Source organism: Crocodylus siamensis, chromosome 12 (assembly GCF_052110815.1).
Source record: "Crocodylus siamensis isolate JL-2025a chromosome 12, ASM5211081v1, whole genome shotgun sequence".
In the NCBI taxonomy this organism is placed as follows: Eukaryota; Metazoa; Chordata; order Crocodylia; family Crocodylidae; genus Crocodylus; species Crocodylus siamensis.
The window spans coordinates 50,494,214-50,506,162 of NC_143406.1; the positions used below are offsets into that span (position 1 = coordinate 50,494,214).

Below are 11,949 nucleotides of genomic sequence, written 5' to 3' on the forward strand. Positions count from 1 at the left end.
AAAAATTATGCTCCTAAATAATTCCACCTAGCTTTTTGTGCAGTTGTAAAGAAAAAATCCATTAGCCTCTACATGGCTGGCGCAAATTGGCTAAGAGCCCTGGCTCTCAGACATCCCACCACCATGTAATGCACGCTGGAAGCTGCAAATCCAAGATCCATATGGATAAATAATACATGTTTATTGTTCTGACTACAACAGGTTTAGTTCTCCACTCCCGTGCTGCAGTTGACCATAAAATACATGTTTAAAGATAATATGTTATAGAGCTACACCTTTCATTAGGAAATACTGTCAGGCAGGTACAAGATAAAACCTGTAATGAATTTAAGTCCAAGCATATACTGCGCTCCTCCCATGTTCAGGGGAGGCCAGGATTTGATTGCATCAGGGGCCAAACCCAGGTGCATAGCAGGCAAGCTGTGTGCAAGCTTCTCCTAAACATCAAGATGCCCATCAGGGCAGACCTGTATCGAACCCATCTCTTCCCATCCGAGAACCAGTACAGCTGGACCAATATTTCTTAGTCCTGACCCCACTATTTTGTATTATTGCTCTGTCAAAATCCCTCCACAATGACAATGAATGCCTCACAGCCATTAATGCCCCTGAATCCTGAGCAGTAAATCCGAGTAAAATAAGATAAGGCCTGAGTGGATTACACATGGAAAAAAACCCAAAGAAACCAAGCAGAGATATTGGCAGGACAAATCTGAAGAAAAACTCGGGCAGCGACAGAATGAGAAGGCATCTTTGGTGAAAATAGTTTAAGCAAATTCTCACGTGAAGGTGACAATGCAGGATGCTTCAATGGGAAAAGGGAGCTTTGAAGATTCAGAATCCCAGTAAAAATACCAATGGAAGTCGAGCAGGCTGGGAGCGGGCGGGGGACTTGGAAACGTAACATAGTTAAATCAGGCGAGTTGTCTTTCTTGCCTGGTGCAGGGGTCTGGACACAGTGACCTTCCCAGGTCCCTTCCAGCCTACGAATGAATCTATGAAAAAGATGTTTTCTGACATGTTCAGCATATTCACTTGTTTTGCCAGTGATTTTTAAGAAGGCACGAACTGGGGAGGTACCATCAAATGGCAGTACAAAAACTCAGTATGTTCAAAGCAAGAAGGAAGTGTCTTGTCAAACAGCCCCTTGTTGCCTTGTTAATTTGAACACCGCTTTAGCAAAGTAATGGAAGATGTATTATTTTTAAAAACTCACTAAATATCTGAAAGGTAAAAACCCATGAAGCATAAACAGCACTGGGAGGTTATAAAATATAAATCTCCCCAGACAAGTGTGATTGCATTTTTCCCCCCTTGTAGTATTACAAAAATTAATGGATGAAAGGATCACAGTTAAATGTAATATATTTGGATGTTAGTGAAGGATTTGAGAACTGCCTCATAAAATCTTAATAGAAAAACTAACTGGACTCTGCTTGCACGTTACACAGGCGGGAGGACTCAAAACTGACAGAAGAAACGTAAACACAGAAAGAAACTGGCAATGACGCCGGTTGGGGCAGCTCTGGGGCCTCTCCGCAGAAACGTGCCAGGTCCTGTCTGCAACATCCCGCGGGCGAGTTGAAGTAACCGGGGACGAGCTGCACCTCGCGGCCTGCGCCAGGGGCGAGCGACGACCCGGGGACGTCGGAAACCCTGGCTGGACGAGCGACCGACTTCCCCAAGGAGACGCATGTGGCTACAGGTTTTTGGCTTAGAAAGAGGGTGAGGGAGGGCGTGTTTGCAAAGGCCGAAGGGCGCAGGAAGCAGCGCGCGGGGGCCGCGCACTCCCCCTAGGCGCAGCGCCAGGGACAGGCCCTGCCCGAGCGCAGGCAACAGCCGGCGAGGACGACGGCCGAGCCGAGCGCCGCTCCTGCCCGCGGCCCGCGCGAGCGCGCGCAAAAGTTCCTGTCTCTATAGCGCTAGATCGATATCGGTACGTCTCTCTGCCTGCCTGTCTCCGTCTGCCTGCCTGCCCGTCTGTCTATCGCGCGCGCGTGTCTTCCGCCCCGCCCCCGCCCCCGCCCCCGCCCCCGCCCCGTAAACGGCGCGCGCGCAGCTAGGCGCGGGCTTAAATCGTCGCCGGGAGGGGCGTGGCCAGCCGCGGGGGGCGTGGCGGCGCGGCCCGCGGCACTTCCGGAAGAGGCGTGGTCGGCGGCAGTCGGGCGTTTCCGGCTTCCGGCGCACGTGGGATGGCGGCTGTGGGCGCCGAGGCGCTGTGGGGCGAGGCGCGGACACTGCTGCCGGGGCCGGAGGCGGCGCTGGCGGCGGCGCTGGCGGCGCTGGGGCCGGAGGCGGGGCCGGTGCCGGGCCCGGTGCTAGCGCTACTGCAACGCGCGCGGGCGCTCCTGTACGAAGGCGGCGCGCCGCGGGCCCGGCCGCCGCCCGCCCGGGAGCTGCAGGCGCTGCGGCGCGCGGCCGAGGCGGCGGCGGACTACGCGTGGGAGCGGCTGCAGGCGCGCGCGTGGCGGGATGTGGAGCCGGGCTGGCGCCGGGCCTTCGCCTTCGCCTGCCTCTTCCGTGCTTTCGCCCTGCTCGCCCAGCCCGCCCGCGCCCTGCGCGCCTGCGACCGCGGCCTGCTGCTGGGCGCCGCCGTCCTCGACGGGGCCCTCGCCCGCCTCGCGCGCCTACTGCAGCGCCGCCTGCCCCGCGCCCCCGCCCCGCCCCCGCCCCCCAAGGTACCCCCCGTGCAGGACCAGCCGAAACATCTCTTCTCTGCCCAAGGGTCGGTGTTGCCAGTGGGTGTCTGTGTGGCACCGCACGGTTGTTCGAGGGCAGGCAGTGCGGAGCAGGCCCCTTCCTGGGGCGCACCCCACGGTGTTTTGGGCAGATGCTGCGGGTGGCTGAGGAGCTGGTCTCCTCCACACTCACTGGCCTTCCTGTCTTGTGGCAGAGCAGGCGGTTTCCACATCTTTGGTGAGGCAGGAGTTCGTCTATACCTGGGCAGAAAATTACTTCGGGCGGAGAGCCGCTTACTGAGTTTTGCCAAGCCATCGAGGGCTGCGTGACAGCAGCCAGGGGCAGATAAATAATTACTTTTCTAAATTTTTTAGGGGCCTGTGTGCCGGATAGAATGGCCTGACAGGCCGCATGTGGCCCTCAGGCCGTATTTTGGCCACCCCGGTCTATGCATCTGGGTGCTAAACCAGCGTTTCGTTGCAGAGAATTCGGAGTGACGACCGTTCAGTTCCAGATCTCGCGTTGGAACCTGCCGTTCCTCGGGTTCGCTGCCCTTCTCTGGAGCATTTCAGGGAGAACTATTTCATCCCACAAAAGCCTGTTGTGTTGGAGGGGGTTGTTGACCACTGGCCATGTATGAGAAAATGGAGGTGAGGAATTGAAGCTTGTCCTGATTAGCAGCAGTTTGTGCATCGGTTAGTTCCAGCCCGAACTCATCCGACTCCCTGAGGAATGAAGCATGGTACTAACTCCAGCAATACACGTGGGAAGTATCATCTTCCTACGCTGTTTGCTCCATTTCCTATTGCTAATAGGACTCCAGCATAATAGATGCAGTTTAGCAACTTGCATCCTAATAGCTCACAGTTTACTAATCACAGAATATAGAAATCAGATGTTGGAGCAGATTATTCATCCAGGCCATCCCTGCAGGGGCCAGTCAGGGAATTTCTTGGTGCAAATGTTAGTGGTTTACTCTATTTAATTTTAAACAGGAGCTGCATATATACCACCAAGGACTCGGTGGGCATATGGTTGAATTTTCTCGACCACATCCATGACCGTTACTTATTTAGGTATTCTTGTGAACATGACTTACTAATATTTAACACGAATTTCAGTTTCAAAGCTATATGTACAAGTAGTATTGGAAACCACTTTTTTCATTCAAAAATGCAAATATTGCAGCCACATTCGGAGAAACTTACCCAGTTTAAGGTAGAGGTTATACTGTGCAGCTCATCAGACCGCTGGCAACTAAAATTTCCAGTGTTGAGTATTGCATCTGTACAGCAAAATGTTTGTGATGAATACACAGGGTAAAATTTGCAAAACAAAAACCCCTCGGACTTGAGGAAACCATCCGGTTGCCAATATTTCAGAAGTACAGGGAAAAGCCATGTCCACTGAATAAACTGCAGCTCATTGTTCAGCTCTTCTAAGTTGGCAACACATTTTTTAAAAATGAAGAAAGCTTGTAGTATTTTGATGCAGGCCAGTGTGGCTGCCTGTCCCCTTGCTGTTGGCATCTTTAGCCTTGCTGGGGGTACAGGCCTTTCACGATTGCATGCTACTGGAATAGTCGGGATGTTTCTGTATTCCTCCTAAGGAGTTAAACTATCCAAGATAGCTGCCTTGTGTGTTGAACATTAGCACTGCATAAACCCCCCTCTGAAAACTGATTTCCTAGCTAGATTTAAAGTAGATAAAAACAAGGATGTTATATGAAATCTAAAAGTAATGAACCTGCTTTGTTTCAGTGTGGATTACCTCCGTGAAATTGCTGGGTGGCGCACAGTGCCCGTAGAGCTAGGTTTGCGATACACAGATGAAGAATGGTCTCAGGAACTCATGACTGTGGATGACTTCATCAGTCAGTATATTGTGAACAAGGTCTGTTGCTTCCACATGGTTTTATCTCCACAAATGTGGCAGTAGCCTACTGGACTGAAGGATTTCTCCCATAGTGGTCTGGCCAGAGCTTATTAGAACAGTTAGCTGCTTGTAGAGGATCTTGAGTGAGCTTGGGGTTTATAAACAGGTCTATGAATTACTGTACCAGTTACACTTTCAGGCTGATTGCAGCAGTGACTGCTTGCTCCTTGTTTAGGCCTGAATGTGCAGCATCAGAAGTTTCAGGAGTTTTCCAAGAGCCAGATGTAACACCAGTCCTGTGCTGGGGAGTACTGTGCTACACATACCTATTACTCTGCCTCTTTAAGGGGTGGAGTGGGGCTGCCCATGGGGGGATTTACCGCTCAGGTGGTTTTGAACATTGCACAGTCAGTCAGGAGACTCATGCGATGAATATTCGTTGCAGTCTCTACAGTGGACCTGCTTTCTGCATTTGCATCTCTGCAACAGAGATGCTGGTGTGACTAGAAACCAAACTCTTCTCACCACTTTTAGGGTTGTTATGAAAAAGATGGGCGTGCAGTTGCAGAGGCCTCAGCTCTCCTGCTGCTTAAATCTGGTGCTGTTGCAGGCAAAATGGGGATGTTCTCCTACTGAAAGATCATTTGAATTTTTCTTTGCCCTAGCTAGTGTCTGTTTTTATGTGGCCTGACCCTGAAACAGCGGAGTCTTCTGCAGGTCAGGAACATCAGGCCAGCTCCGTAGCCATAGCCAGCAGTATTATTCCTCTGGTCGATGTGTAGGGTTTTATGAGTTCTAAGACTAAGTTCCGACATTACTGCATATCAATCATGGGCAGTGAAGAAACGAGACGGCTGATGGGCGACACAGCAATCTGTACTGTGGATGTCAGCTGAGAAGCTTCCTGGTTCCTTAGCCTTCTATTTGGAGGATCGTATTCCCCTTCCCCCTTCTAGTTGGATAATAGTCCCCTTCCCCCTTCTAGTTGGAGGATAATAGCAGTATATTTGGTTTGCAGACTGCACTGTAGTGTAGAGGCACCCAAACCTGCTAGCATGGGTGCAGGGTGCTGCCTGGCTGCAGGAGCAGCAAGTTGTGTGTGGGCAAACTTACCTGGCTTTTTATTATGGTATATTGGCCCCTGCCTCTGTCTGCAGTCCCTGATCAGCTCAGGTCTGTCCACGCAACAGTGCATGCACAGTGGAGTCTTACCCTCTGCCCAAGTGAAAGGGACCTGCTTCCAGCCAAAGCAGGCGAGAAGTGGGTTCATTCTAGTGTTTTGAAATAACAGCTGTCAGAAATTGACTTTACCTGGAAGTGATGGGGAGCCCAGGCTCTATGAATCACAATTCATTCCTTTTTGTTTTCTCATCGTCATTCCAGAACAACGTTGGATACCTTGCCCAGCACCAGCTGTTTGATCAGGTAAATCTAAGCATGGATATTCAACTGGCCATAGTTGCTTTTTTCCCTTGCAGCAGTGGGTCCTGCCTGGGGTCTCGATCACAATGTGGACTCTGTTCAGTGGAAGAACACTGTGTGTTGTCCAGAGTGTTTTAGTGTTTGTCCCCTGTGCTGTGACTTGGAGCTTCTGGCTCTGTTTTTATTCTGCTCTGGCTAGCGTGCAGCTTCTCCTAGGCAGTGGGGCGATTTGGCTTGCAATGTTTTGGCACCATGTAATGTCACTTGCTTGCACAAGCTGGACAGCAGCACTGCTCCTAGGAATTAAATCTGTCAGAATAAGATTTGGACAGACACCAATCTTCCTTGGAGAGGAGCTCAGCTGCTCCACAGCTGACAAACAGGCATTTTCTCACCTGCTACCTCCTTTCTATTTAAATAAATAGAGCTGGTAATGTGATGCAGTTGTGTTGCATAGTGACACTATTGGCATGACCATCCTGTGTACAGCTATTTTTCATGGCTCTCAGAGAGGCAAGACAGCAGAGCAGAATGGTCACAAACTGTCCTCTGATGTGCAGCCAAGGATTGTCTCTTTTGTACTGTTGATCAGAGCTCCCTGATTGCTGTCGCTGCAGTGAGACAGGTGAGTCTCTTTCTGGAACTGCGACAACTGCACCCTCTGCCTGTCTCCCCTCTCTGTGTGTAGTAACCGCTGAGCTTTCACACCAGTTCACTGCGGGAGTAGGTTGGGTTGACATGAGGGATCAGAAGGAAGGTTAAGGGCTGCCTGATTCATTCTTGAAATTCTTGTGCTCTGGCTTCCTCTGTCTCCCTTGTTTTGTTGTCCCTTGCCTTGTCCTGCCTCTGCCAACAGACAGCTTCTGGCAGGGGCGGTTGGTATACTTGTACAGTGCCCAACACAGGCTTTGATTCTCCCTGAGGCCTGTGGGTAAAAATAATAAGCAAGCAAGGCTTTTGAGCAGAAATGCATCTAGTACTGATTCAGCAGGGCAGCTGATGGAACAGGAAAAGGAGGAGTAATCAATAGAAGTAGAAATATTTAACTGCCTGTGAACGGGTGGGGAGAAAAAGTAAACCATCAGCCTGCCTTGGTTAAGTATTTGGAGACATTCCAGTGCTGTTACAGGGATGGGCATAGTATGCAAACCTAGACACAGCAGGAAAAACAGAGGCAAGTCAGTCACCACTGTGGTTACAAGACAACAAAAAAGAATGGCAATTTCTTTTTTAAAGAGTGGATTAAATGCATTAATTTTATTTTGTTACGTCATGGCTATTTAGATCCAAAAAATGTATTAAAGAATTAGATCAGCATTCTAATATCATATATTATTAGTGAATTGCTTGAACTTTCATGAGGATGTGATGCTAGGTTTTGAGTTTGAGTGCAGAAAGCAAAAATTTCTTTGCAGAATCTAAAAAAAGAAAAAGTCCTTACAGATGTCTGGCTTTAAATTTCAGCAGCAGGGTGACATTTCCCACCGCTCCTCAGTGGCCTTCCCTGGCCCTTTTGGACAATCCAACCTTTATGGTTTATTCACCAGCTGGTTTATAACTTTATTCCAGCTTGTACCTGCTGCCTATATTATACTGGTTTGAGTGACACGTATGCTCCTTTGGCTAGGTCCTGATCGTTTGCTCTGCATATATCATCCAGGTGTGTACTACCCTGTACATTGTCCTGCCTGAGCTAACATAGGTACCCTCTTAATGTGTGTGTACTGTTTTTGATTACTGCTAGTAGATCCCAGAATTGAAGGAGGATATTAACATCCCTGATTATTGCTGTCTGGGGGAAGGGGAAGAAGACCACATCACCATTAATGCCTGGTTTGGCCCAGAAGGAACCATCTCACCTCTTCATCAAGATCCACAGCAAAATTTCTTAGTCCAGGTCTGTACTCTACTTTCATGACTGCTTAACCCCACTGTTACTTTAACAATACTGTTCATAACTACTGGGTACAAGGGCAGCCCCAGACTTGATTGAGAAGTCAGAAGAGTTCTTGCAAACATTTTATGATTTCTCCATTACATTCATCACCTTTGCATGGGCCCATGACAAACATTTAATACATTGATGTTCTCAGCCTTCTCCCAGTGAAGTAGGGAAGTAGCAATTATTCCCATTTTACAGGTGAGGAACTGAGATGCAGAAAAGAAGTCACTTTTCCAAGAGAAGAGGGGAGTCTGGGACAGGAGGAGCCCATTTTTTTCAGCTTTCTACGTACAGCATTAGCCTTGCCCCTTGCCAAGGTGTGACAAAACTGTGGACAGATGTATAGCCCCATAGTACATACCATGCCCTTAATTATCTGATGAATTAGCCATTTGCACATACCTTTTAATCTCTGTTACATAGTCTCACCATGATCAAGTTAGTAGGACACAGTACACTATGTCACAAGACTGATTGATTACAAACTCTAGGTACTGCACAAACACTCCCAGCCAGACTGTGCGCACTCTAAAATGTTCAGCAGTGAGTTCCTTATTGGCTGGAGACCTCCAAATTGCTCCCTTTGAGCCCTGACTGAGGTTTGTATTCAGAGTTCAAAGTCAAATGCAACTACTGCAGTTTCCCATGTGTCTTCTACCTGAGCCATTAAACTGAAGCCTGAGCTGCACATGTTTGTTTGTATGGGGGTATCAGCCCTGTTGTTCTGGTCCCTTGTCACCCTGCACTTTCAGCTGGAGATCTCATCCTTTGCCACTTAATCTGCCCAAATGACTGTTTTGAATTGTCATGCAGGTGAACAGCTGCTGCCTCCTACCTAAGGTGGGAAGAGTTCCCCAACGTGAGCAGTTTCTTGCTATTTTGCTGCATGAAAGGCTATTATCTGTCGTTGAGGGGATGATACAGCCAGCTGTGTGCCCTTCTACCCAGGAGGCCACATCTGGAGTCCTGTGTCCTGTTTTGGGCCCCCCATTACAGGAAGCATGTGGACAAATTGGAGAGTCCAGTGGAGGGCAATGAAATTGGTTCAGGGACTGGGAGATATGACTGATAAGGAGAGGCTGAGGGAACTGGGTTTGTTTAGTCTGGAGAAGAGAAGACGGGGCTTTGATAGCAGCCTTCAGCTCCCTGCAGGGGGGTTGCAAAGAGGATGGAGCTGGGCTGATCTCAGTAGGGGCAGATGACAGGAGAAGGAGCAATGGGCTCCAGTTGCAGCAAGGGAAGTTGAGGTTGGATACCAGGAAAAACTCACGAGGGTAATAAAACACTGGAACAGGCTCCCCAAAGCGGTGGGGGAAGTCTCTATCCTTGGAGGTTTTTAAGGCTCAGCTCGACCACAGCCCTGGCTGGGATGATGTAGTTGGAGCTGGTCCTGCTTTGAGCAGGGGCTTGGACTAGATGTGACCTCCTGAGGTCCCTTCCAAACCTGATTTTTCTGTGATTCTGCCTCAAAAAGGAAGAGTCCTCAGTTGCTGGTGCAAAGGCTGAGGGAGGTGAACAAAAGGAGTTAACATGCCAGTGTTAACCCAGTGTCCCCAATATTTGCTAAGGAAAATATTAGTCCCTATAGCAAAAATAGATTCAGGCCTGTTCTAAAAAAGGAAAATCCAGGAAACCAGCAGTAGTACTGTGACTAAGCAGCCTTAGTAGTTTGCTTTCATGCTGACTAAATGGGAATATCACTTGACAAGCAGTGTCAGTCACCATAACCCCTCTGAGGTGAAGAAGCCCTCTTGCCCGTTTACATATGGGGAAATGGAGGCATCAAGCAGCTGTGTGCAGCGGAAAAGGGGGAGTCAGAGCAGAGAGTGTGGGGACACAGAGTTTTTTGGGGTGGTTCCCACAGTGTCAGTCTAGGGCGTTGTCAGCTGTCAATCAGGCAGAATGCCGGTCTTGCTCTTATTTTTATCAGCGCAGCAGATTCAGGTGGGGTGGATGCCATCCTAATTCAGTGTTACTTATGACTGTCTAGGGCATCCTGGCATCAACAGGACTGATCACTTCCTCCTGCACATATATGTGCAGGGAATTTCTATTGCTAGCAGAGAGCTCAGGAATCAGCGCAACTTAAATTAAGCAGTAAGCTAAGTGATGGTATTGCCTAAATTGGCTTCTGCTTCAAGAAGTTCAGGTCAGTCATTCCAGTTGCCACCTTAATTTTTCTGTCCCAGCTGAAGATTACAATGGAGAGAACAAATTTCACGGTGATAGAAAGCAGAGACCTTATGGAGTGCCAGCAAGCTTGTCTGTACTTGTTGATGCATTGAAGTCCCCTGGCTGGTGTCTTGAATGTCCTGCCTAGGGACTGGAGCAGTGCTAGACTTGATGGTTTTAATTCACTCTCTTGCTGACGTGGCCACCTGGTTCAACAGCACTGTAGAGACTGGGTGTCACAACACTGAATTCAAAGAGGAAGAGCTGCTCTCTCCCTTCCCCTAAAAGCATTTCCCTGCTAGTTTGGACTTTTACCTGTTTAGCATCTGCTTTGTTTGATCTCATTCAGTTCATTATAGGAAGTACTTCTTCCTCAGCAGCAAAATCTTGATCTGTTATGCAGCTGTATTTTACTGTTAACTGCTTGTCATGGCCCTGAGGGGAAGTCTGTTAGTTTGAGTACTAATTAACTGAAGTTAGGCCTTATTTCAGCAGGTAACGTACAGACTAATGACAGATGGAACATTTATATCCTAACACCTGTAGGTAATCGGAAGAAAATATATCCGTCTGTATTCTCCACAAGAATCAGAAAACCTGTATCCACATGAAAACCAAATGCTTCACAACACCAGCCAGGTAAATTGCTATTTGAAATCTAAAGCCTGATTCTTCCCACTTAAATTCCCAGGCTATCTTTGGAGATTAAAACAAATTGTATTTGTTTTTGTAGGTGGATGTGGAAGATCCTGATTTAGTTAAGTTCCCCAAGTTTGAAAAGGCTGCCTTTCAGTCTTGTATTCTGACACCTGGACAGATTCTGTTTATTCCAGTTAAATATTGGCACTATGTCCAATCCCTTGATATCAGCTTCTCTGTCAGTTTCTGGTGGTCATAACTATGACTGGGTGTGGATAGAATCTCTAAAGCTAAGATAATAAAAAGTACAGCCTGCTTGCTTAAAAAATCCTCAAAGAGAATTGTCTTTCTAAGAAATTGTTCTTGTTTTCTGCCCAAAGCATAGAGCTGAAATAGAAACCTGAATTTCTTGCTTCAGGATCTGTGAGAAATCTAAGTTTTAAAAAAAGAAAGTAGCAGCTACAACAGTCTGTTTGGTTTGTGGATGTTTCTAGTGCATATTCCTAATAAAGAGCATGTATCCGATCATCCCGTCCTATGTATATGCAGTGAAAACAAGACTATATACGGGCATCAAGACACTGGGCCCCAAACAGGCGTTTCCCAGACTGGAAAGAAAGGAGCATGTGATGAAGTTAAGTTTACCCCCGTGTGTGGATTTAGTCAAAGCAGGGCTGTTCTTATGATGGATAATAAGTTTCTACAAAACCTGAGTAAATAAAAGAGTTGCCAACCTAAAACAAGGTGATATTTCTCCGTGCAGTACAAACTACTTATAGGAAGGCCTGGAAGTACAGTCCATTGTTGACAATTCAGTTAAGAGTGCAGCTGCACCGCTAATGCTTTGCCTCTCTATGAAAAATGGATTATATTCCTCACGTGGTAATGGATCGTTTCCTAGTGAACACCGTCTCTATTGCAGTTCACAGAATAGTAGGACCGGAAGGGACCTGTAAGATCTTGTCCCTGTCTGCACCAGTGTCAAAGAAAACAGACCATTATAATACAATTTTTAACTACAGCCACAGGAAAAGTATTCATATTTAAAATATGAGCACTTCAGTCACCTCTTCTCTGCTGATCTAACAAAAATCCCATTTGCTCAAGGAGTGGTTGGTGGACTATGGACTGAAGATATAATTTTATTAAAGCTCTGATACTACTAATAATTACAGATGTCTAGTTATCACTGTGTTATGCAAACCTGAAGTGCACGTTTG

At 47.8% G+C, this 11,949-nt stretch overlaps 1 protein-coding gene across 1 annotated transcript; it reads left to right on the plus strand.

Moving 5' to 3' along the window:
• The first annotated feature begins 2,151 nt into the window (after positions 1-2,151).
• KDM8 (lysine demethylase 8 (putative)) lies at positions 2,152-11,254 on the plus strand. Its single transcript, XM_090023511.1, has 7 exons — positions 2,152-2,678; positions 3,163-3,329; positions 4,440-4,572; positions 5,938-5,979; positions 7,724-7,873; positions 10,637-10,729; positions 10,824-11,254. Exons 1-7 carry the CDS (start codon positions 2,193-2,195, stop codon positions 10,986-10,988), a joined length of 1,236 nt encoding a protein of 411 aa, XP_089879637.1. The 5' UTR covers positions 2,152-2,192; the 3' UTR covers positions 10,989-11,254.
• The last annotated feature ends 695 nt before the right edge of the window (positions 11,255-11,949 follow it).

Bases quoted from the DNA above. Each gene is read 5' to 3' on its own strand.
- KDM8 (XM_090023511.1), top strand. From the start codon at position 2,193: ATGGCGGCTGTGGGCGCCGAGGCGCTGTGGGGCGAGGCGCGGACACTG. The intron at 2,679-3,162 runs GTACCCCCCGTG...GTTTCGTTGCAG, and splicing joins CCCCGCCCCCGCCCCCCAAG to AGAATTCGGAGTGACGACCG. The intron at 5,980-7,723 runs GTAAATCTAAGC...TACTGCTAGTAG, and splicing joins AGCACCAGCTGTTTGATCAG to ATCCCAGAATTGAAGGAGGA.